The sequence below is a fragment of the Notolabrus celidotus genome, chromosome 22 (genome assembly GCF_009762535.1).
Source record: "Notolabrus celidotus isolate fNotCel1 chromosome 22, fNotCel1.pri, whole genome shotgun sequence".
NCBI classification, from domain to species: Eukaryota; Metazoa; Chordata; class Actinopteri; order Labriformes; family Labridae; genus Notolabrus; species Notolabrus celidotus.
Window position 1 is genome coordinate 9,079,418 of NC_048293.1, and position 25,296 is coordinate 9,104,713.

General features: G+C 40.6%; 2 protein-coding genes across 4 annotated transcripts; both read right to left on the reverse strand.

The window, feature by feature from the left end:
- Window positions 1-779: 779 nt before the first annotated feature.
- Window positions 780-3,675, reverse strand: ctsl.1 (cathepsin L.1). 2 transcript variants are annotated; one of them, XM_034674302.1, is made up of 9 exons: window positions 3,546-3,675; window positions 3,213-3,317; window positions 2,779-2,921; window positions 2,483-2,680; window positions 2,206-2,397; window positions 1,718-1,883; window positions 1,522-1,627; window positions 1,103-1,206; window positions 780-983 (listed from the first exon to the last, which is right to left on the reverse strand). In XM_034674302.1, exons 2-8 carry the CDS (start codon window positions 3,310-3,312, stop codon window positions 1,107-1,109), a joined length of 1,005 nt encoding a protein of 334 aa, XP_034530193.1. In that variant the 5' UTR covers window positions 3,313-3,317; window positions 3,546-3,675; the 3' UTR covers window positions 780-983; window positions 1,103-1,106. The 2 variants fall into 2 exon arrangements, with proteins under 2 accessions (XP_034530193.1, XP_034530194.1); XM_034674303.1 differs by having other exon boundaries at window positions 3,213-3,313; window positions 3,546-3,568.
- Window positions 3,676-10,710: 7,035 nt separating this feature from the next.
- vgll2b (vestigial-like family member 2b) lies at window positions 10,711-16,481 on the reverse strand. 2 transcript variants are annotated; one of them, XM_034675339.1, is made up of 4 exons: window positions 16,180-16,481; window positions 15,382-15,730; window positions 12,496-12,942; window positions 10,711-11,737 (listed from the first exon to the last, which is right to left on the reverse strand). In XM_034675339.1, the coding sequence occupies exons 1-4, from the start codon at window positions 16,264-16,266 to the stop codon at window positions 11,694-11,696; spliced, it is 927 nt and encodes a 308-aa protein (XP_034531230.1). In that variant the 5' UTR covers window positions 16,267-16,481; the 3' UTR covers window positions 10,711-11,693. The 2 variants fall into 2 exon arrangements, with proteins under 2 accessions (XP_034531230.1, XP_034531231.1); XM_034675340.1 differs by having other exon boundaries at window positions 16,307-16,478.
- Window positions 16,482-25,296: the final 8,815 nt, after the last annotated feature.

Genomic DNA, 25,296 nt, shown 5'->3' on the forward strand with positions numbered 1-25,296 from the left:
AAGTTAGTTGCAGTTCCTTTCTGGATATCCTAACTGATTTTTACCATCAAATTAGGAAGGAAGAGCTGGTTTTCCAATTGTAATGGGTTAAATTAGCCATTCGTCTCAACATAAAAATGTTTTTTTATGATATCAAGATAACTGGATAATTAAACAAATGAGATTAAGTTGATACCAAACAGAGTAAGTACAATTTATAGAACCATGTCCACTTAGGGAATCCATAGCTACATTTGCTAATGAGTGTGAGTTTGAGTATAGCGTGATGTGAAAGTTGTTGTAGTTTTGCAGGTATTTAATGGAACACTTTCTTTAGATATCTATAGATGTATGATGGGGCTAGATTTTAAGTGATCACCAAACTCTTATAAGTCATCTTATGGGGGATTTGAGCTAATATGTGTTCTAAATTTCATAGATGAAGTTGAAGTTTAACCAACTTTTGTTGTAAAATGAACCATTTTTAAAGCATTCCCATGCACTTTAAAGCTATAAAAATGTCCTGGTAAATCATTATCCCAACCTACAAATGTTCAGAGATTTCACTAAGAACAAATATGGTTGCACAACAAGAACCGCTAATTAGGCTAAAGCTGATAGAGTCCTTGACTGTACCAAATTGGACATCAGCCCCAAATGGTTGTGAGGACTGACTAACAGAAGAGCAAACTAACAGAAGCCATAATAAAGCTGTTCTGTTGTTGAGTCACATGGTATCAACACTGTCCCATTATTATAAAAGTAGACATGAAAGCATGAAATCACAAACACATTTATGTTTTTTATGTCAAACATTTTATTTCTTTACAATTATTTACACTCCTCATAAAAAAGTAATTTTATTTAAAGTGCATCAGCGCTCACACAGACTGCACACTCCTAACTTACACGGACGTTTGGTTCTTCTATTAGTCAGTTTCTTTAATGAAATTACAGTAAATTATGCACCACTGTTCTCCTCCTCACTGAAGGAAGTCTTGGACCTGGAAAACCAATAAACATGCATATAAATAACCAGTTAGTGTACAATAAACTGTAGACTGCACACAACTTAATCTTTAAACAGAGCTATAAACAGGCAGGGTTTTAAGTTTGAGCTCACCTGCTCAGACAAGAGGGTAGCTGGCTGCAGTTGCAATGCCACACTGGTTGTCTTTGTTCCTGGACATCATGATGTATCCCTTAGTTCCCCAGCTCAGGCCCCAGCTACAGAAACACACAATACAAGAAACAATTAGCTAGTGAATGTAAAACAGAAACAGAAACATGGCAACTGCATGTAGAGACATAACAATCATAATGCACATATTGGTTAGGGAAGTGATATAATAGTAGCAATTCCGAGTAAGTGGTAGTGTGGAACATCCTGAGTGAGTTTCACTTTACTCTCACAGCTATAATAAGAAAAAACACCTCACTGCTGCTTTCTGAGGGTACTACAACTTAGCTTTCTGTCTCCATTGTTATACAAGCGACTGAGTGTTAGCATGAGAGCAGGCCTTGATTTATGACATGTTTTACCTGTTCTTGACCAGCCAGTAATCCTTTCCACCGTCAGAGCCATAGCCCACAGCCAGGACACCATGATCCAGCTCTGTGCTGCTGCAGCCTGGCTCATCATACACTCCTACAAATACAGATCAGACAGTTACATACAAGAGAACGAGTATTGCTTGTTTCTGCTTACTTTCTGCTGTGTCAAGGGGATGTACTTCACCTGATTCATAGAGCTGGAAGGACTCCTGGGAGGCATCAATGCCAACAGACACAGGCCCAATGGTGGCCACAGCTTCCTTCAGGGCATCTTCATCACCTTCTTTCACATCCACGTAGCCTGTGCATGTGGCTCCAATGTTGGCAGGGTTGTAGCGGCACTGATCATCCTGAACAAATTATCCCAATATAGCAAAATGTGTGAGATAGACACACTTAAAATGGTTATCACAAGTAAAAAGATTTCCAAATGTTAGATTTTTTTTAAATAAAGTTTGAAAGATGGACTAGAAGAGGTTTAAAAGTCTATTTCATGGTTTTGGGTTGCTACATTTTTGTCCACAAGATGGCAGTATTACTCAGCTTTAACACATGGGCCCATCACTCTCAAACTGTCTGAATGAGTTGATTTGTATCTCTTACTCTGCTATTTAGTGCTGTGTTCCAAAAGACGCATTTACAACCATGCAAGCAAAGAGAAATTCTTCTAACCTCAGCTTCATAAGGGTAGGAGTCCTCTGTGTCGATGCCTCCGTTAGCCTTGATGTACTGGAAAGCTTGGTCCATCAAGCCTCCGCTGCAACCCATGTTACCATAGTCACCAGAGCAGTCAACCAGCTGCTGCTCGCTCAGAGACACCAGCTTTCCTGTCTTCCTGAAATGCTGACCTTCCAGGGAGCCAGTCTGGAAGAGGAATACACTCATCAGAGACCAGAAAACAGCTGTGTGAAGTCAAACAGAGAGGATAGGACTTTGTTGTTGTACTTACAGCACTGAAGGCCCAGCAGGAGCCACACTGCTTCTGATCCTTGATGTCAGTGACGTATCCCTTGTCTCTCCAGTCAACAGTGTTGGGCAGGTCGCTTAATTCAGGCAGTTGGAAGAAAGTGGAGCCACGGCGAGGCTGAGAGGCGTTAAAGGCACCCAAGCAGCCCTGGGAGATCAGGCGTTTGTACTCCTCATTTTGCTGTTGAAGAGAGAACAAATGTCATTCACTGTTTCCTTAAAAACATACAAAGAAAAAACTGAAAGTTAAAAAGGTAGTCTCTGTCTTTTAATTCATACCATGTCAGCAAAGTAGGTCATGCCAAGGCGGTAGGACTTGATGCCCTGGTCGGCCATGATGTTGTGCACCAGCACCACTCTGCGGTTGTTGAGCCAGATTTGCTTGCGGTGAGTCTCCTCTGATGGAGAGCTGTAGGTCCTTCCTGCAAGTCCAGGAGGAGAAAATTTGGTTGAAAATATCAAACAATACTCTTTAATACGCTTATATTTGATTAAATCCTTTTATGAAAAATAGATGCTCCTGAATTCATGGGAAAAGTTTTAGATTGAAGTTAACAGGATGTAACAAATTCCCCTCAGACTTTTAAGTGTGTGTTGTGTTAACCGCTCCAAATTCAAGCCACACAGGTGATATGTTCACAGGAAACCAACAAAATCTACTGCATTTAGGAGAAAGAAAAAACACAAAGAAAGCAGTATGATAAGTTTCTTACCAAACTGGAGCTTCCAGGCATGGAACTCCAGGTCCTCCAGGGAGATACTGGCACAGCTGGCCACGGCCAGAGCAGCAGCAACAACCAGCAGCAGCTTCATACTGACTGACACAGGCATAGAAAAGACACAGATCCCTTGTGACTTGCAGGAAACCACACAGGTTAAGACTGATCTCTTTCACTTCAGTTTTGCTCACAAACCATTTACCATGCACACCACCGCTGTATCAGAATCACTTTCATCTCGTCAGCCTCTGTTTCTTGTTTGCGAGCAAGCACCTTTCAGAACGGGAAGGCTTGTGCTGCTGTGTGTGTGTGCTGTTAGTTGCTTACCTTTGTTGGTGTTTGTGATGAAGTCGGAGGTATAAACACCTGTAGGTAATGCCGGGCTGTGTCAGGGATGTAGTCTTATATAGCTGTCTTCAGTTATGACCTGCAGTATGTCCAGTCAGGTGGATGTCAGCAGCTTGTTAAGTGAGAGAGGAGGAGAGAAGTAAAGAGTCAATCATTGAAATAAGGAAAGTGGGAGTTATTCATTATGAGAAGTTCTCATGATACCATTTCTTTTGGGAAACATATGTCAGCAGACAAGAAACATCAGGGTCATGAATTTCTCTGTTTTTGAGGACATGATCGATTACTCAACAGTTATGTTGGTGGAAAATTTAATGATGACCACAGAGGGACACAGGCTGTCCTTGTGTGTAAGAACACACCGGAATTTTGTGTTGATTTCCCCTTATTCCTGTCACAGACTGACTTGGATCCCTCTGAAAAACATAAATGAAACAAGAACAAAGATACAATAACTAATGTATGCTGAACTAAATATACCTGTTTTATTTGAAACCTTACCGATTTATTGATGCCAGTGGAAAATATGTAGGTAGCAGATGTTGCTGTTTGTATTTCTCAGAAATGTGGGTGTAATTTTTCGCTGAGACAGTCGCACATCAGTGTTTGGTTACTTGAATGATATATTGGTTTCTTTTTTATAGTATACCCTGTCTGTCTCAACTTCTCCAAATCAGACTGAAGTGTTTTTATGTCTTTTTTTAAAGAAGAAACAAAGAGAAATGAAGCGGCCAAAATTCACACATTCACGTAAATATACCAGAGGTCGGGGCTTAAAATGGTTCTCAGAAATATGAAAAGTCCCGAAACAGCATGCAAAAGATTATACAAACCCATTCTGAAGAGTCATATCTTTTCTTTCATTTCATTTTGTTGGATTTATGATTCATGTGACTTTCCACTGACAGCTGTCAGGACTTCCTTTCAATGCACACATCCTGTTTTCTACTTGACTTCTAACAGTACCTACTTGTTATTGTCAGGAACATGAGGGAAATATTATTAAGCACACTAACACACAAAAGTCGACTGAATGACATGGAAAACAGCAGAAACTAGTGCTCAAATTTCCAAATGGATTTGTTTTCAAGAAAATGATGACAACTACAGTGTAAATACATGTTCTTATAAACTCTTTTCCTCATATTTACTAGTATTTATATTTTATTTTCTGATTTCATTGTTGTCTCACTTTATTTTGCCTTGTCATCCTGTTTGTCACTGTTTATTTGTCTGTCTGTCACAAGGCTTTCATCCCATGAAAATACTTAAGACCATAAAGATGCTATGAAAAAAAAAGGTAGAGGTAAGCTAAAAGTTTACAGAGGTCATTAAACTCTATCAACATGTCTCATGTGTCTGCATGTCTGTTCCCAGTTAGCAGACAGGTGTGTTTGTACATGTTAGGTTCCTTTCTGTAACAACAAGGGCATTTATTAGCCTAGGTATAATGAAAAAACAACAGAAACAGAACCGCTAATTGAGCTGCTGTAGAGCTTCACAAAGCTTACTCTAAATATGTAACAATCAGTAAAATAAATTAACCACAAGTGGAATATTCAGGGTACAAGTAGTGATTTATGATTTAAAAATCAGTCTAGAGAAACAACAGCAAATTGCAGTCTGAGTATCAACCTTGAAATATAATAATGGTGATATATTAACGTGGCTGATGCAAATTCCTATGAAAATTAGTCGAGAGCAAAATACTTAACAAACTAACTCCTTATTTGAGTGCAGTATTTCATGAAACCTTTGAATCCTGCAAAAGTAATAACTTTTTATCTTATGCAAACTAGTTATTATCTTGTGTGGCATGTGGAATATTAACCAGTTTTGCATCTGCAAAGGGTACTAAGTTCTGAGCACAAAAAGATTAACCTGTTCCCAAAAGATAATTATTTTGTGGCCACAAGGAACCAACTTTTCTGCACAGGTTAAGTAACTTGTTCCTAGAAGATAATAACTTGTGTGCATGCTTGTGATAAAAATGATCACCTAATGGGACTTCAGGGGTTCTCTCTATTATTCAACACTGTGGATTGCATTATCTGTCTACAGTGTCTGGTATCTTGGGTTTGCCTAAGGGACTGTACTTAAATTACTAAGATCCCACTTGTCCATCAGAGCAATACTCTGGTTTGAAATTCATATGTATCCATCTTATATTTAAACCATGGAGTTGACTTCCTGTCCATTTACTTGGGCATGGACTTACTGTCCACTTGCTTGGGCGTTGACTTATTCACCACTTGCTTGGGTGTTGACATACTGTCCACTTACTTGATGTTGACTTCCTGTCCACTTGCTTGGGCATTGACTTATTCTCCAATTGCTTGAGTGTTGTCTTACTGTCCACTTGCTTGGGTGTTGACTTACTGTCCATTTACTTGACGTTGACTTATTCTCCACTTGCTTGGTGTTGACTTCCTTCCAACTTGCTTAGACATTGACATACTGTAAATTTCCTTGGCGTTGACTTCCTGTCCACTTGTTTGGTGTTGACTTTCTGTCCACATGCTTGGCATGGACTTCCTGCACACTTACTTGGCGTTGACTTCCTGTCCACTTGTTAGGCGTTGACTTCCCACCACTAGCTTTTCAGCTACTTTAGAGTTAAATGACCTCAAGTGCGACAGCGAAACATATTGATTCAGCATTTTTAAGTCACATGAACAAAGTGGAATGTCAATGTGATCCTGTAAAATGCTTTTGTTTGCACCGTGCCACTTCTGGTATTTTTGTGTAAGACTGGGATGAATGGGGGTAGAGGAGTAAGGGAAGTGCTAGCCTAAAATAAATTGAAGCCAAGTGCACCTTTATGCAGACATAAATGTGATGTACCTCAATTACAATAAAAGCATTTACAACAACAGTCAAGTGACAGGATGGGGTCATGAGTCAGCACAAAATGAATAAAGAACAAAGAGTTCAGGAGTTCATTCTCAGCAAGGTGTGTGTGTGATTATTTGGCCTTGAGAAAGAGCTTATAACAAAGCATGTTCATTTGTTTTTACATACATTGTATAGTCTTCACAAGTTTTAATCCCATTTGTTTGTGTGTGTGTGTGTGTGTGTGTGTGTGTGTGTGTGTGTGTGTGTGTGTGTGTGTGTGTGTGTGTGTGTGTGTGTGTGTGTGTGTGTGTGTGTGTGTGTGTGTGTGTGTGTGTCTACAGGCTTAAGGGATTTATTCTGCAAAGGCAAAACAGAAACCAGCAGACAACAGCTCCCACGTTATGCACCACATGTTTTAGCTGCATGCCCTCATGTTTCATTTGTCCCTGTCAGCTTGCACATGACAACCCTGACAGTTTCGTTATAGATCTGGAAATTACACATTTACAACCTGAAATGTAAGACATAAGATACACAGTTATGTAATCTGTTAGAAATTAAGGGGAATAAAATAGTTGTTTGTGTACTGCTACACAACAGGTTGAGTGTCGGGTAAAGATTATAATTCAAGCGCTTTCTCTGAATTTAATGCAGTGAAAAAACAATCAACAGTTTACAGTCTGATTCTATATTGAATATATTATGAAATCAGGGGAGGCATATTTAAAATTCTGATCAATCTGATGAAGAGAACGTAACAATTGTAAATCTGACTTCATTGATTTTGTTTCACTTGTTATGATCTGTTAACTGGCCCTGAATGAAAACTGCATCCAGATCACATGACCTGTCAAAGATCATATGACCTACTGTCTATTTAAAGGTCAACTTAGGCTTTGATTTACTGTAAATGATTACTCAATGCAAAGACATCACAGCTGATCAGATGTGTTAACAGGAAGCGCTGACGATCACCAGTGACTTATAATAACACTCACTTCTCTTTAGAAGTCATGAAGGTTTGGGTTTTTTTAATCAGATGATACAGGAATGAAGGTGTTTCAGATTGCAGTTGGAGGTAAACATATTAGCATCAGTTAGCTGTGGATTTGAGAGGAGTTCACACACGCACTATCAAAATATTTTATTTGTGTACCACTCGTCAGATTTGCCCTATATTGTTACAATCCTGAAATATTTCACAATATAAACGTGTTGTAAAATAAGCCTTTTACAACATTTACTGGAGATTTGTTTTGCAAAAAAAAACATGTAGACAAACTGCAGTCTGACTTTGTGTTGATGAAACCATGCATTCAACTCTTGCTGGATAATCTCTGGACTCGTGAACTTGTGATCACTTGTATTGCTCTCACACCTGCCACACACACACATAACTAAAGAAGAAAGCATGTAAAGAGGGTCAAAAGCAAAAAGTAAACTGATCTTATGGACATAATGAATAGATGTCTGATTCAGGGAGTTGCACAGAGACAGGAACCCAGACCAGGGGGAAGTTTGATGCCTTGCTAAAGGCTACATCAGCAGTGCCCAGCAGTGGTGTATACTCAGGAGGGAGGGCAGGGGGGCGATCAACCTCTTGGATCCTCTGGATGCCCCTCAAATATATGAAACGTTAAAAAAGGGCCCTCTGGCTGCCCTTGTAGTTAATTATATTATGTTAATGATGTAATATATTAAATAATATATAAATATATCAGCAGTTTTGTGTTTTCCTTTTACATAATTCAATTTCCACCACAATTGTTCAGAAAAATATTCTCCACATTGAAGGGAATTAGGTGCTCAAAATTATCTGTGGGAGGGCCCCCAGACCCAGCTCTTTTTACCTCTGCCTCAATACATTTAAATTAACCCTAAACTGAGAGTACAAGGAGTTTAAAAGGATGTACCCTTTTTTAATGTATTTGCCCCTGCCCCTCAAACAGCCTGAGTACACCACTGGTGCCCAGATAATGAACAACAGTCCAGCTACCAGTCCTTTTTTTTTTTTTTTACCACTGGTGACCCCCCTGAGTCTCAATCCAGGTCCTGACAGGCTGAGCCACTGCAGCCCCAATGTATTAAATTGCTAGGGGATAAAACCACAAAGGGCTGAAAACACATCTTAACTTGACTGAGCAACTAACACATTCATTGATTTTGAAATAGCTGCCAGTAAATCATCTCTTTCCTTTGACCATAAGAATAAAACAGAGTTCCTGTTTCTCTAAATGGAAAGTATGCTGAGAAAAAGTCTCTAAAGACTCTTCATCTGGTCCTAAACACTGCAGCTCGAGTACTGACTAGAACTAGGAAAAGACAGCACATCTCTCCAGTGTTAGCTTCTCTACACTGGCTCCCCATAAAATCTAAAATCTAATTTAAAATCCTTCTTCTGACCTACAAAGCTCTTAATGGTCAGACACCTTTGTATCTCAAAGAGCTCATAGTGCCCTATTACCCCTCTAGAACACTACGCTCTCAGCATGCAGGCCTGCTTGTCCTACCTAAAGTCTATAAGTAGTATGGGAGGTAGAGCCCTCATTTATCAGGCACCTCTCCTTTGGAACCAGTCAGGGTCCAGGAGGCAGATGCCCTCTCTGCTTTCAAGATTAGGCTTAAAACTTTCCTTTTTGATAAAGCTTATAGTTAGGGTTGGCTCAGGCTTGGACCAGCTCTTAATTATGCTGCTATAGGCTTAGACTACCGGGGGAACTGGCACACTGACACACTGGGATCTTATCCCACCCCCAGCACCCAAGACTGAGCTCTGTCTTCAGAGGGGACTGGATCTGGTATTTGTTAATAATTTAACAAAGAGTATGGTCTAGACCTGCTATATTTGTAAAAGCGTCATGAGATCAGGTTTGTTGTGATTTGGCGCTACACAAATAAAGACTGATTTCTCGATCGATTAATTGATTGATTGAAAACAAGTTGTATTGCATAGCTCATCTGATCTTGTCAACGCTATCTTATTTTTAACTTTTATTTCCACTCTTACTTATTTTAACAATTTTGTTTTTTATTTAAGTATTTTATTTATAATCATGCCTTTTTTAATTTTATCATTGCTGTTGTTTTCTGTCTCTGTTATTTTGTGAAGCACTTCGGGCTGCATGTTTATATGTATGAATGGTGCTATATAAATAAAGTTGAGTGGAGTTGAGTTGAGTTCCTATGAGTTTTCCTGGACAACAGTGTGCAGTAACTCTCTTTTTTGGCGCTTTTAAAGATCTTCGGCAAACCTGGAGGAGCACAGTAGAAATGGATAACAAGCTTTATTTCAGTTATGCACTTTGCATTGAAGCCAAAGACCTGAAACCATGTGTTCTGCTGTCTTCACATAGATCCTTGTAGTGTTTCAAACACACCAGAAGAGGGCAGCATTTCCATAGGCTTGACTTCAACATTATTATACAGCTCTCTCACAGGGAGTTGTATTTGTACAGTAAAATAATGCTTCTAAAGGGCCACCTCTGATGCTTTTTTTGACAATAAAACAAGCTGAAATTTTCATTTCATATCACTGTCATGGTCATCCTTTTCACTGAATGTGTTATTTCCACACAAAACCTTATAACTTGATTGTGAAGGTGTTAATCATTAATACTATGTAGAGTTTATTGACATCTAAGTGATATAATGTGACAGCAGCTGTGGAGAAATCCCTGCTGTGGAGTTGATCCTTCAGCATCTGTTGTGAAAGGAGAAAAGGAAACCCTCCGACCCAGAGACAACACTCGTGTGAAAAGTCCAAATAAGTTGCTTGGCATGAGAATCTGAGCGGGAACGCCATCCCTGGTAAACTCTTCTAATTTCATTACTCTACATGTTTCCTCAGCTTAGAGCCAATCACATAGTTGGCTGCTCTCTGGCCAGGGGAGGTCACACATAACAGCCGCTAAATTGTGATAGTGGCCCAGAGTGGCATACCTTAGCACATAATCTGATTATCGGATCAATAACACAGCAACATTTGGTGCATAGCTGGGATGTCTGGCCTCTTCTCTGGTTACACATTGCTGGCATTCACCAGTCGTTCCCACTTTATAGGTGACAAAGTGTGAATGCGAGCAGGAATTCAAATGGAAGGCCTTTTAAATAAGACGCGCTGCATAGCGTAATCTTGATCACATCTGGCTGTGTGCTACTGTCTCTGGGATCCACACGGCTACTAAAATATCTGCACACACACAATGATTTTTTTCTCTCTCTCTTGATAGAGGAATAATGTATTTCACATGAAACAGAGATAAGATTTGATGTCATGTGATGCAAAGTAAACATTTAGGGCATGTGATAATTTACCATAAAAATATTTATTGACATCACAATCTTCTCGGGCACAGAAATGAGAAATGGCACACACTAAAGTCCCCCAAAGTCCAATTCAAAACATCCAAGATAGTCACAAAGAAATAAAGCACAAAAATGGAAAATCATCATCAAATTGAAATAACACAACCTTTGAGTCTGTTCAGAGCAAACAAAAACTTGTTGAACTGAAGATATGTTTGATATGTCTTTGAGAAACCACTTTTGTTCTCTTCATGTATAAGAGAAGGTCCATCAAAAAATCACATGGTATCGTCATCTCCACGTCTTCTCTCTTTAGAAAACACAATATATTGAAAACACTGGCCTAAACAAACATTTTAAAAATGCACATACACACCAATAAATAGAACACTTTATTTCAGAGGACAGAGTTATATAATAACAAACAAAAAAAGGGGCATCGTGATGAAAGTCACAGAGAATAAACCAGCAGAATCGGTGATCCTGCATGTTGCATTTGTGAACCCCAGATAAGTGGATGATGATCGTACCAACAAAGAACATGAGACAGAGATAACCAGGGACATTGGAGGGAATCCTTGCCTGCCTTTTTCCATCCCTCTGTCCCTCCATTCATCCCTCTATCTCTCTGTCCACTGCTAAAGTCTGTTGTGATCCTGTCTTTCTCGGTCCAAACAGGTCACTGTGGCCCACACCTCGCCAAGGCAGCAGGGGGGAGCAGAGGAGAGGGCGAAAAATAAAGAGAGAGAAAGCATAGATTTCTCCCTCTCTCTCTGCTTTATCTCCATGGTGCACACACGTCGACCTGGAGCGAGGCTGTGTACTGGCAGGGGGAGGCCGTGAAACAGAGAGCAGAGGGGGTGGAGTGCGTATGTGTGTGTGTGTGTGTCAAAAGGGGGGATAAAGGGACACGCTGCTTCAATAGCGGAGCAGGTCCAGGGACTAATTGGATCTGGTAATGGCTGGTCAATGTGACTGAAGGGCTCGTTAGAACCAGTACAGCTCCTTGCCTTTCTTGTGCTGCTGGAGGCCTGAGAGAAAAACAGAAAGACCAAGGGACAATGATGAGGACAATGGCAGACAACATAACACAGGTTGTCATGGAGCCTACTTTAGCCAAACATCCTGTTTCAGAGAAGGGGAAAGAGAGCCTGTGAGATGATTATGATGCATTGTGTTTGTGTGTGTGTGTCTGCGTGTGTAGGGCTTTGGGCATTACATTTTACAAGTGTGTGCATCTTTTCCAGGCTGACAGTTGCAGATGTGTGTGCACGTGTACATATGTGTGTTTTAAGTTAGCTGCTATCAGAACATACAGGTTTCTGAGTGAGTAATTGAATGTCTGTACTCATAATTCCATATCCCTGGAGTCAAACGCAGGATTATAAGCACAAAAAAGCTTTTATGCATGATTTAATTATGTTCCATACTTCACAGCAACGTTTATTAAAGATAACTATACCCTCATGTTTTTTTAATTTTGTAGAAAATAGTTGCTGGCAAAACTCTGAAAGTTTATCATTTCATGCAGCAGTGATGACAGCAAGAGAAAAAACACAATTTTCTGCAACAAATATAAAAACGACTTTACTTGTGGACACCCGATGTTTTTGTTGCCTTAAGAAAATATACATTTGAAGTTTGCATTTGTGTATACAGATGTCTGTGTGTCTGTTTCATGCTGCTTTGGATTTTTATATCTGGTTCTTTTTCAGATATTTTGTTGAACTGTAAACAAAGGGACATGTTTATTTGTTATGCAGTGTTTTAGTTATGGTTCAGTAGGTACCTGCATCCATGTTGAGCGCCAGCGTCTGGCTCACATCCCCCGGGGGCAGCAGGCCAGGCCAGGAGGCAGTGGGCTCTAGCTTGCTCACTTCATAGTGGCTCTGCAGTGTAGGGAGGTGAGGGGGCCTCACTGTGGGCATTAACAGGGGCCCATAATGAGGCTCCAATGCTGATGGTGAGTACAGTTCGTGTAGAGGCCGCGGGGGCCCGTAGGCTTGGGCCTGAGAATAACCCCAGCTCTCTGCTGGGTGTGGGTGGGAGTGAGGGTGAGCGTGTGGGTGAGGGTGAGCGTGCGGATGGGGCAGACCCGGGTGCAGTCCTGATGCGTAGGGGTCCATGGAATAGGAGGGTGCGCTGGTTTCGCAGTGGGACCGGCTCTGAGGGGAGGAGTAGTTACTGTCCCAGAAGGATGGAGGGAAGCTCCGTCGACTACTTGGTGATGGTGTATCTAGTAAGAGAATGGGAAGGAGGATAAACAGTGATTAAATATAGGCCATGGCACAAACTGTTGCACAAGTGTGTGGTGATGCATTTGATTTAAAGAGACAAATGAAAGGCTGGAGCAACCCTTGCTAGAGCGCCAACGTCTCTCACATGACTGCTACACCCTCTGGCCCAGATATCTTCCCCATTGGATCATTCTGTCACACACAACCCTCACCCCAACAAGACACAGAAATAAACACAGCCACGTTCTAGTGGACAGAGAGAGAGAGAGAGAGAGAGAGAGAGAGAGAGAGAGAGAGAGAGAGACAGAAAGGTAGAAAGAGAGATGTCCCTATATCCTGGAGTTCTATATAAGGCAGAAGCTCTGACCTGGAGGGAGCCCAAGGCCTGCAGAGCCTTAAATCTTCACTGTGGTGACATCTCTCACTCTCATGTCAGCCCAGTACTTCTGAAAGTCTCACAGCCCTCTCCTGCACACACATACACACACACTCAGTCATGCAGCTCTGGCCCTGTGCTTGCACCAACCACCCTCTCTTCTGTCTCCTGCACCCCCACCTGTTGTTTTCTCTGCTCCCCCCTCTCCTCGCCCTTGACAGAATGTCAGCGAGCCATTATATGTTTTTAGCAGTATACTTTTATATTTAGATATTCTTCTGAAAAGAGACACCACTCGGCATCCTGAGAGGTAGTGTTTCTGCATGCACCCTATCACACAGACCACAGTATACGTATATAAATCTGACAGGCAGGCCGGCAACTGACTGAGCAACCATTGTGGGGCGAGAGCTGGAGGGAGAGTCAGAATGGCAGCCACGGAGACGTTTGAAGGGGATACGCCGGCGAGGCTGTGCGCTTACGGCCATGTATAAACATAGCATCTGTTGTGAGGCAGGAAGCTTGTGTTGGTGCCGAAATGAAGACGTCCGGCTGAACTAGGAAAGAAACTAACAGCGACAGCAGAGCAGGGGAGGCAGAAGGCCTTACATGGATATCCAAGGAACATCTTTAAGTTAAAAAAAACTCAAATGTAAAGAAGTGTGTCCATCTGAATTCTAGTCAACATTTCTGATTACATTTCATTTGAGTCACTTTCAGGTTACAAGGCCAAAAACACCATCTTATTACTTGAGAATAGAACAAAAAAATAAACTCTGAGTTTCTTGTAATGAATAAAAATCATAAAATAAGACTATATTTTACTTCAAGAAACTTAAATAGTAACTTAGCTATTGTACAACATGATAAAAAACTCAGGCCTTCATTTTTTGCGGCTAATTTCTTGAAACAAGATGTTACATCTAAACTAGAGAGATTTGGCTTCTATTAGGTGCAATGAGATATTTTGACCAGAAATTAAATGAATTAACATTATAGGATTTGGATTTTCTGCTGCTACATGGAAACTTAGTTTCCATGGAAGATTTGAAGATGACCTTTTTTTTCTGGTGCAATCAAAGCTAAAGTAAATCAAAGAAAAAAATGAAATGTACATTGAGGCCTTTAAGAGTGATTATGGATTTTCTGTTTGTTTTTTTCCTTTTTTTCCCTCGCTTTTACCAAAGCTTGATCCTGACTTACAACAGGTTATAAATCCCAACAGTGTCTGCAGTGACAAGGTTTCCAAAGCATACCACACAAAATGCCAAGTATTCAAGCCTAACATTCGGAAGCTGCTTTAAATCATTTATGGATTCCAGATTTTTCATCCCAAAACCTAAAAAATAAATCCAACCACAACACTCATTTCTCTCTCTTTTCCTAATACCTTTACTTAAACTAGAGTCAAATTAGTCCTGTGTCTTGCAACTGCTTCTGACCCCGTGACCTCTGAACCCTACACCCAGACCTCTCCAGAGACAACAGTCCCAACAAGCAGCCCTGCAGTCATGTCACCTGATCACATCACCTGTCTGGCTCTCTGCTGTGCTCTGCAGAACTGTCAGCTCACCCTGTGTGGCCTCAAAAGCAAGCACAGGACACCACACTGACAACTATTGAACCTGAGTTCACTTTACTGCATGGAAATCATACAACTGCAGGGATGTATGGGGGGACAAAACCAACTTAAGATCAGACATTCCAGATTTCTTCAGGCTGGCATGAATCCGTTATAATTATAGATTATCATCAGCCCTAGTAACTGAGGCAAAATATTCTGATTATGTTCCAAATGCAATCGGTGGAAAGATTTCAGATATTTTTCTGATTTTAACTGAGGCTGTTTTCTTTATTTTCACACATCAGACACATGATTTAATGCCTTTTGTATTCATCAAAATTCCCCCCAATTACATGTTACCTACTCTGCAGTTGTGGACATAAAAGCTCTTAACACATGGAAGATTACTTCATTTGCGCCGCAGGTTAGCACTGCTAATACAAAGACTTTTGTGAACCAGTATTTGTGCAGCTTTTAAACGTGAACGATGCATTATACCTGTTCCCTGTTGGTCTGGCGCCCTCCGTTTGCCCTCTCCATCCATATAGGAGCTGAGGGCCCTGGAGAAGTGCTCATCCACTACGCTGCTAATGTCTCCCTGGTAGTACGTAAAGAGGACACAGCGAGAAGTCAGGTACTCTGCCTCGGGGGCCTCCTGCTTCTCCTTGGGGCCCTCCTCTTGCCTCAGAGTTGCAGGCGTGAAGGAGGAGGAAGTAGAAGAGCTGGAAGAAGATGAAGAGGAAGTCGATCCCCCTATGCCTGGGCCCCCGGACATCCCCTCGGGACCCCTGGGAGTGTCCATAAAATCTCGGCAGCGAGAAGAAGTTCTGCTCAGACCTGTGGGAGCCTGCGAGGCGGGGTCGGAGGGTAGAGAGAGGGCGGGGGAGGAGAGGGGAGAGGGTTATGACAGGTGTTGTCGAGGACAGTTCTCGAGCTGTCTATGAGACATTTTGACCTAATGTTTTTCTTTGTGTGTGGCAGCGCTGGCATGAGTGCGCGCGAGAACAAGCTGGCGTGCGTGCGTAAAGAAATGTTTTTAATATCAGAGCAACTACTGTGCTTCGTGTTACTCAAACACCAACTGCAAATCGGATGTTGGTAAAGACAAATTTTTCCAAACAAAATTCTTAATTCACAAACAAATATCTTTTTTTCATACGGTTGTTTGCTTTTACGCACAAACTGCATTTACTTTACTTGCCAAATATCCCCCTTACAGTGGAACCCCATCATCTTTTAAACACTTGAAAAATGCAAAACATATCTGTAAAACTGATATATATGCTCACTTCATACCTGTAAGCAATTAATAAAAGCAGGAGCAGTCGGCGCGTACGGTGCGTAATGTCCATAGGCTGGGTACATAACATCCAAACAGCTCATGGTAAATGAGCGATGTCCTCACTGATCTGTGGAAACCGACCTTGCAGGAAGAGAGAGTGACAACATTCCGGTGTTTCTTTTTCTACTGAAGAGAAGCGTGCTCAGTGATCGCTGATCAGTGTAAAGAAAAAACTCTTTCCAGACTCGGCATAGTCCTCCAGAAAAGAGCAACCCTCTCCGCTCCCTTCGTGCGCCACAGCAGCTGCGGCAGCGGATTGTGGTGAGGTTTATGGAGCAAGCATGAGGGTGTCCTGTCCTGTACATCTCTGTGTCAACCCCTCCCACCTTTACCAGCCCCCATGTCCCCCACTTCACCACCACCAACACTCCCAACACGGATTATGGATTGTACAAGAGCAAAGGGATTGTTTCCTTCGGTATGGAAATCAATGGGCTGAAAGCTGTGATAAGTGATGCCTGCAATTGTTGTTATAAAAGATTATTCAAACACAAAACTGGTAAAAATATGTTCTAGAAAAGCTGGACACAACCTGTGACTAATCATGGCTCCACGAGATCTCGATCCTTGTGTAAAATAAAGGTTAAGTAGAATGTGATCCAGTGACATAAATAGATTAGGATGAAGTCACTGAGCTTTAAAAACAGCCTCACAACAATGAGCACATGATACTTGCGACTTTTTATTTATCTCCATGTACTGAAGATCCTTGAAAACTTTGCACTCAGTCCAAGCTGAAAGTGTATCCACGGTCTTAAAACAGCCATCGGTTGCCAAGTAAACCCTCAAGTCATCTGAAGTATTTAGTGTGTTCCCAGAATGACACATAGGTGTCAACTATAGGTTGCATACACTGGTCATACCAACATAGAGGAGAAAGGGACTCTGCACAAATCTATGACAAATTATCGCCTATCAGCAGTGCAAACAAAGAGATATTTTCACATACACACAAACATTACAGGTGACAATCACAAACATATAAGAAGCACATAATCTGTCATACATTTGTGAAGAAAATCACAATAAAATGTGTGTTCAAGACATTCCACTTTAAAAGCAGAAAGGGCTGAATACATTCCCCAGAAGGTGCGGTTGATTTCTCTTGTTTTAAGGGCTTACAGGTGCCTAATGTTGAGGCATGCCAGTCTTTTTGACAGGCACTTGCCTGTGTGCCTGGGAGAATAGTGTGGAAAATTTGCAGAATTCCATGGACGAGTGTCAGATGAGGTGGAATGTCTCTGATGTATGTGAGTGGACGAGCTCCTGGGGAAGTTACATCGTCTCTCTGCTGCGTTCTCTAGATGGAGAACATGACCAACATGTCGCTCTGCATACATCACACATGGTATGAATAACTAGCGGCAGGTTATTGGCATGCTAATGAATCGGACATGCTCTTAAATAGCAGGGGATGAAGCTAACATTCAGAGCTGTAGTTCTCACTTTGAGGCTGTCTTGCATCAGTGTCTTGATAAATGGATTTTACTGCATAGTGCTGCAATGTAATGCTGCACTATACTCTGTATTGTATTGCATATAGCCTCAGTGGAGCAAAGTGTGTCAGTTCTTAAAACAAATTAATCTTTGTAAAAAAGACTGCAAACAAAAGTCTTATTGGGTAACTTTCTAGTCCATTTCCTTTGCAGCATGATTTGCATTAGAGGCTATTTGATCCATATCTGTGCAGTGTAATGCAATGGAGTCATTGGGAAAGAGAGTGATGCAATGCTAGAAAGCTCACTGTTACACCAGCGTGATCAACAGCTGCAGCTGACAGAAGGGAATGGAGGCCACTATTAGTATTAATGGCCATGACTAAATTTCTCTCTGTCTCTCTTTCTGTCTCTGCCTCTCCTTCCCGCTAGTCTTCCCTAGTGATACACAATTTTTTTAATCACATTGTTTTCTCCCTGGAACTGTCACACACTGTGTGTGTGTGTGCACGCTTGCGTTAGTGTGTGTGTGTGTGTGTGTGTGTGTGTGTGTGTGTGTGTGTGTGTGTGTGTGTGTGTGTGTGTGTGTGTGTGTGTGTGTGTGTGTGTTATTCTCTGCACATGCATCCCCACAATACTAGTCATCAACAGTCCAAAGTAGGAAGAACGCAATAAAAACATGGCACACATCCTGAAGGCCAAAAGTTTGTCATCAGGGTTATATTTGTCATCGACCCTAGCAGCGCATGCTCAATTTTTTTCATGTAAAGAACAGTATGTGCAAGACTCAACAGTTGCTTCTGTATGTGTGTGTGTGTGTGTGTGTGTGTGTGTGTGTGTGTGTCTGAGTGAACCAGTGTGTGTCTACATTTACGTGTATATGCTGAAAATAAACACAGGTTACATCACTCCTTGTGCCCTGCAGCACATCGAAGCCCCACCTCTCTTAACAGAGGTCTGACCAGGCAAAGTCTCCCATTGGTTGAGATGTTGCAGGGCCGGTTGAGGTAGTAATGGCAACCTGGTTTTATTTAGACCGCTATTCGCGTTGCAACACCACCAATAATAGTTTATAATCAATGTGATGAATGCTTGTGTACATCAAAGAAATGAGTGCACACATGCACATTTATCATGACCAGTGAAGTAAAATTGGGATGAAGTTAAAAATAAATGAAGGACCATGTGTGTAAATGTATATGAAGACAACATGACGCTTCATAAAGTGGCCTGTGAGATAGAGCTTGCTGAGATATGAACCTGAAACCATATAAGCTACCTCCTGAAACAACAAGGCCTTTATTAAGGACCCAGTCTGGCTTGGTCCCAAGGGGGTCGGACCTCAGGATTCCACTGTTGTTTATGTGCCTCAGTGTGTGTGTGTGTGTGTGTGTGTGTGTGTGTGTGTGTGTGTGTGTGTGTGTGTGTGTGTGTGTGTGTGTTTGTGTGTCCAAGACAGAGATGTACAGCTGCCCTGTTGTCCAGTTCCACACAAACTCATCTCAGCTGTTCAAAATCATCACTGAGTGTCATCAGAAAGACAGACACACTCACACACACACTACACAAAGGGCCACATATGGACAGGTTTGGCTCATTCATCCTTCCACACAAATGTTGGTAATAAATCCTCTGTGATAGAATGTGCAAGTGTGCAGCTATTTTCTCCCTAAAACAACACACTCATTGTGCACACAGACCACCAGCACCCAGGACTCCAGAGCTTCAAGAATAAGAGTCAGTTAAATATACTTCAAGAATTTACAAAAAACATTTGTGTAGACATACTCGTGTACACTTCACATTACTGCCAACACTTCTACAACACACACAGATTAATGAGTTTTTACCAGACTTTCACGGTCATGAGTTTCAGTTCATGGCAGAACAGTTAGAAAACTAACTTGATCGTACATGAAACCTTCAAACGTGGGATCACAGGAAACATTATTACGGAAATAGCAGCAGTGAATCTATATTTTATTCTCAGTGAAGATTTTGAAATAATTGTTGTTGTATTTGTAAGACTTATTGCGACATTACAGTTCTTTTTTTGCAGCAGTTTACCTTTATCTCAAAATATATCTTGAATATGAAATAAAGGTGTCCAAAATCACAATCAAAATCCTTTCGCAGGACAATCATGTAGTACTCTGATGTTCCACAAAGTCTACATGGCTCTCTATGGTTGTTTCAATGTAGTTTGTGTTAATTGATTTGCATATAACAGAACTGCTCAGTCAAGCAGGGTTTAAATGGAACTCTACAAGAGTTGATTTTGACTGGGGTTTGCTATAAATTTGCTTAAGAATGTAAAAACAAATATGGCGGTTTCCCTTTTTTAAAAACAGTTTTATTAAGACTAAATGTTAATCATTTGTTATCGCAAGAAAATGCGCTTTGTTGTCACGAGATAACTACATACAAACAGGCTTCTCTCCTTCTCTTCTCTTCACCTTTCTGCATGCTCTCTTTTTTTTCTTTCACTTCTCCTCTCTTACCTCATGAAAATTGGGGAATAGGGGAGGTAGAGTGTATGGCCTAACCCGACCAGGGTAAGCTCTAGCCCAAATTGACTTCACTACCTGGCTCTGCCTTCCCTGCCCTCTTTTTGACACCTCCCTGCAGACTCCTCTCTTTGTTCCCTCTCTCTTGTCCCTCATGAAAATACAGGAGCAGGGGGAGGTAGAGCATACAGCCTGACTGGGGGTGAGCTCTTACCAAAATATGCTACTCGCCCTGGCTCTAACTTCCCTGTTATCTTTTTGACACTTCTCTTTTCTCTGTTATTCTCTTCGCATGTGTGTGTATGATACAGGGCGAGAGCTAGCATGGAGGGGGTGGGTCCTAGTACCTTAAGCTAACTATAAGGTCCCCCTAAGACCTGATCTACCTGAGGAGATCAGGTCTGCCGAGTCAGTGATCTCTATTACAGATTTTTATGATTGTTTAAACACGATTTTGGAAACAAGGCCCATTTTATCAAAACACTACACACAGTTTACACAACCACACACACAAGTAGCAGAACACCTCAGATCCTTTTCAAAATGAAACACTTGTAAAAACGTTTCACTAATTTATCAAAACCATATTTTGTTACCATGTAAAACACACACGTTTCATATGACTTCATTCTGTTTGGACCAGTTACACACTGCTGCTGTTAACCTAGAACACTTTTAGCAATTCTACTTCTCGGTGATAAGAGTACTGTAAGTGAATTACACACAGAAAGTGCAAACACTAAACAAGACCAATGCTGCAGACTGATGAAAATGTAATATACCTATATCAATCAACATGTCAACACGGAGAATCGCAACAAAACATGTCCCAGTTTCCATGCTACTACAGTGTGCGTAACACTGTAAGCTCAGCAAATATCAGACAAACATCAAATACTGGATCCAGTTGCAGGTGAACTCACCTGCTGCATTTTTATAGTGCTTAAACCTGATTGGTGCGTCTACAATTAAGCAGTCATGTGTTTGCCTACCCGATGGCTGTGTTTAACCAATTGGCTCATAGGTGTGGTAATTTGACAGTCAGTGCTTTGGAATTGCAAGTAAGTGACATCATGGTATACTTCTGTGTCTAATGTATGCAAGTGTACGATTGATTTTAGTGTTAATTCAGTCGTAAAAAAAATGTAAATCTCTTCTTAAAAAAATTATTGCAGAGCCTTTCCTGATTTTACCTGAACTTTATTATATTTTACTTGATTTTAACTGTTTTTAGAATATATATTTTAAAAGAATTGTATTCTTTCAGAGTTATTTTAAAGGAATTGTATGTCTTTTAAAATGTGTTTTATGACTTTATCTAGCCTTGTATGATTTTATGACCTCTTTTTTTTTATATTTTGCTACCCATGTAAAGCACTTTGTAACCCAGCTTTTGAAAAGTGCTTGATAAATACATTTTTAAATTATTGTGGGCATAGCTTGACCAATCACCAGTGACAGAAGGTGCCCACTTGCTAACCCTGTTGATTTGATTGCTCTTGCTGCTCATCTAGTTCCATGGTCAGGGGCAAAGTGGTGGGGTAGGTAGTATCAGCATGGTCAATACCTGGATCTCAAAAATCAGGAATGCCTTGCCAACGTTTAAGGATGATGTCTTGTTAATGTTAGCAGCTATATGAATTGAAAGGTGACTTAGCATGGTATCAGGAGGTGCCTGTTACCTTAACAGTCTTTCCATTGATCTTGAGGGGTGAAATCAGGTTTGGTTAAATAAACCAGAATTAATCTAGACATAGATTATCTGTTTAATCTAGCATGACCAGTCATTGTTTTCTCAAGAAAAAAAATTGATTTAGACATTTTAACAAGAAAACATGCTCTGTTTCCTTAAGGTGATGATCGCTTTCAATGTGCTTTAAAGACTATGATATTAGAAAAATAGTTGCTCACTGTTAGGGATTATTCTTGTATTGTAGCTGTATGGAAGGTGTACGTAAAAATGTGAAATAAACACAGCTACAGCTCCTCAATCAAATCTAAAGTGTCAATACTAAAATGAAGCTATTTGCATATACTTAATTTTATACAACACACACACATAAATACTCTGAACATTCACTGGTAATTAAAGGCTAAACCTCTGAAATGGACAGAATGTGAATTAACAGCATCCTGGAAGAGGCTGACAAGTGCCACATACCTAACATCCTATCAGTGAGCGACCCTGCTGCTGCACGCTGCCTCTGGGTCACTGGAGTTATGCACACATAATCACAAATTCACACACTCACATCCAAACACTCTGACATATGAGCAAAAAAAACATGTATAAACAGATGAAAGACGCACGAAGAAACACTAATCTGAGCATGTTGGTCCGTCACCTTTCTGCTTCAGTGTGCCAGAGGCGGTTGCAGATATTGAGTACTATGGGAGGCAGCAGATAGAGAGGGAAAGAGATATGGAGAGCGAATCACAAATTTGGTGTGTCACATGGTCAAACAGAGAAGATTTATGACTGATCAGGTTCCACATCGGCAGCATGGTGTTGCGGCTTCAGAATGCCAGGTATGGGAGTGAGATCAGACTCCGGCTTTAGTTTGTACACCCTTTCTGGCAACTGCTGCCAGAGTGACTGGCTGAAGATGGTAGAGCTATTGGGGTTTGGTGTTGGGAACATGGTCTTCTGTTGTCAAGTCTTTTAACATCTCACTTGTTGCAAAGGTTTAAATTCCACTGAATGAGCAGCAGCAGCAAAAAAAGGTGGAACACAGTTGGAGAAAAACATGCTGGAAACTGATGAAGAAAGGAAAAGACTAAGAAAGCTAAAAGACACAAGACAGGTAAGAAGAAACATGAAACTGTAAAAAATAATACAGCTACTCTTGTCTTTCCCTCATTTTATTTCTCTCCCAACAGTCAGGACCTCTGATTTACTCACCGGTGACATCATGGAGACCACAGCTATTTTTATTGGCTGGTAAATGGCCAGCTCTGCGCCATGTTATGCCACCTGTCCAATCCGCAGCAGTCAACAAGCCTCTGGGAATAAAAATCAAACACCCAAAAATGATTGAGAGTTGAAAGGCGGAATATGATACACACATGCCATGCTACTGTCCTACGCATGTCTCTCGAGTCAAATGTCCTGTCACTGCTACTGGTTTGCTACATCCCTGTTTGTCTGTGTTATTCTTACACTGAGTGCAGTCCTGTCTGTCCTCAGTGGATACTCAGACAAAGCCACCCTGGATTAAGTATTTTAATTGTTGCGCTCTGAACACAGTCTGCACTAGAATTTAAGATAGAACACATCTCTGTTGAAGATATTCTTGACCCCTGTGTGGGGGTAAGACATGTGTGTGACTGTTTGTGTGACTCCAAGTGTGGGGTTATTCCTGGCCTTATGTTGGGTGTTCTTTGGTGCCATTTAGTCACATGCTATCTGACCAACCCTTGGGCTTAAAATGTTTTAAGTACAGTAGTAGGGGAGGCCCTGGAGGAAAAAGGCAAGTAAGTATAAACCGGCACTTAATGTAAATAATCATTTTAAAAGATATTACATGTGTAAAATACATGAGTTAGTTAAAAAAAAAGATTTTAAAAGATAGGACAATTTAATGTGTTGATTCAATAGAAACTTGAATAAAAGGGGGCTTTACTGGGAAAATATATATAAAATTAAAAGATTATTAAAGAAAATGTGTATTGTCTACTAAGCAAACTGAATGACTTAAATAATAAATAATTGTTGTTGTATTTGTAAGACTTATTGCGACATTACAGTTCTTTTTTTGCAGCAGTTTACCTTTTTCTCTAAATATATCTTGAATATGAAATAAAGGTGTCCAAAATCACAATCAAAATCCTGTCACAGGACAATCATGTAGTACTCTGATGTTCCACAAAGTCTACATGGCTCTCTATGGTTGTTTCAATGTAGTTTGTGTTAATTGATTTGCATATAACAGAACTGCTCAGTCAAGCAGGGTTTAAATGGAACTCTACAAGAGTTGATTTTGACTGGGGTTTGTTATAAATTTGCTTAAAAATGTAAAAACAAATATGGCGGTTTCCCTTTTTTAAAAACAGTTTTCTTAAGACTAAATGTTAATCATTTGTTATCGCAAGAAAATGCGCTTCGTTGTCACGAGATAACTACATACAAACAGGCTTCTCTCCTTCTCTTCTCTTCACCTTTCTGAATAACTCAGACTAGGTAATATATTCTACTTGTGGGAGTTTTTTAATTAGCAGGGTGCACGGTGCATTTATAAAGGCTGTTTCACAACTGAGGTTGTAACATATAGAAACGTACCTAATTAGTGTCTGAATCCCCTGAGCTCAAACAGACTGAGCTCTCCACAAATAAAAAGCCTGTTTACCAAATTGAAAGCATCCTGCAGTGGACATGCTGAATGAAAATGAAATGTCTATGTGTATGCATGTGTGTGCATGATTAATCGGGGGGGGGGGGGGGGAAAGATGACTACTCCTGAATTATCTTGTGTGATAATTGCAAAACCCACGGAAGCTACTCTTGACCTCACTCCTTACATGCGTCTCAAACTCTTGCGACTGGGAGGACACCTTGTGGTATTGTCATGAAATGGCAAGTAGAGTCTTTTTAAGAGGGGTTCTGAATGAAAGGGTTCATTCCATACAGCAGCACTAGTGGGTGGTAAAGAGTTTTGGAGGGCAGCATGTACTAGTGCAGCCATTGAGTTGTTTAAAAAAAACATATACAAATCATACAAATACAAAAATATAAAAACATACAATCAACAACATTAAAATTTCACTAAAGTATGGAAATAAAAAACTTAATGTACCTTGAGTAGTGGCGTACTCAGGCTGTTTGAGAGGCAGGGGCAAAAAAAAGAAAAGATAAAAAAAGGCACCTCCTTCAAACACCTGGTACTCACAGTTTTGGGTGAATTTAAATGTATTGAAGCAGAGGTAACAAGAAGGGGGTCTTGAGCATCCAAGACTTAATTCCCAGCATTCTGGTGAATATTTATTTTTACCATTTGTGCTGGAAATTTAATTATGAAATAGGAAAACAAAACAATTGATATATTTCAATATAATTGATGAAATTACATAATTACAAAACATAAGTTACTACGAGGGAATTTACATTTTATACATTTGAGTGGCATGCAGA

Bases quoted from the DNA above. Each gene is read 5' to 3' on its own strand.
- ctsl.1 (XM_034674302.1), bottom strand. From the start codon at position 3,312: ATGAAGCTGCTGCTGGTTGTTGCTGCTGCTCTGGCCGTGGCCAGCTGT. The intron at 1,628-1,717 runs GTGAAGTACATC...CTGTATTTGTAG, and splicing joins CTTCCAGCTCTATGAATCAG to GAGTGTATGATGAGCCAGGC. The intron at 1,207-1,521 runs GTAAAACATGTC...GTGTTTCTGTAG, and splicing joins TACTGGCTGGTCAAGAACAG to CTGGGGCCTGAGCTGGGGAA.
- vgll2b (XM_034675339.1), bottom strand. From the start codon at position 16,266: ATGAGCTGTTTGGATGTTATGTACCCAGCCTATGGACATTACGCACCG. The intron at 12,943-15,381 runs GTATAATGCATC...TTCTCTTACTAG, and splicing joins GCCAGACCAACAGGGAACAG to ATACACCATCACCAAGTAGT. The intron at 11,738-12,495 runs GTACCTACTGAA...TTTTTCTCTCAG, and splicing joins GGCGCTCAACATGGATGCAG to GCCTCCAGCAGCACAAGAAA.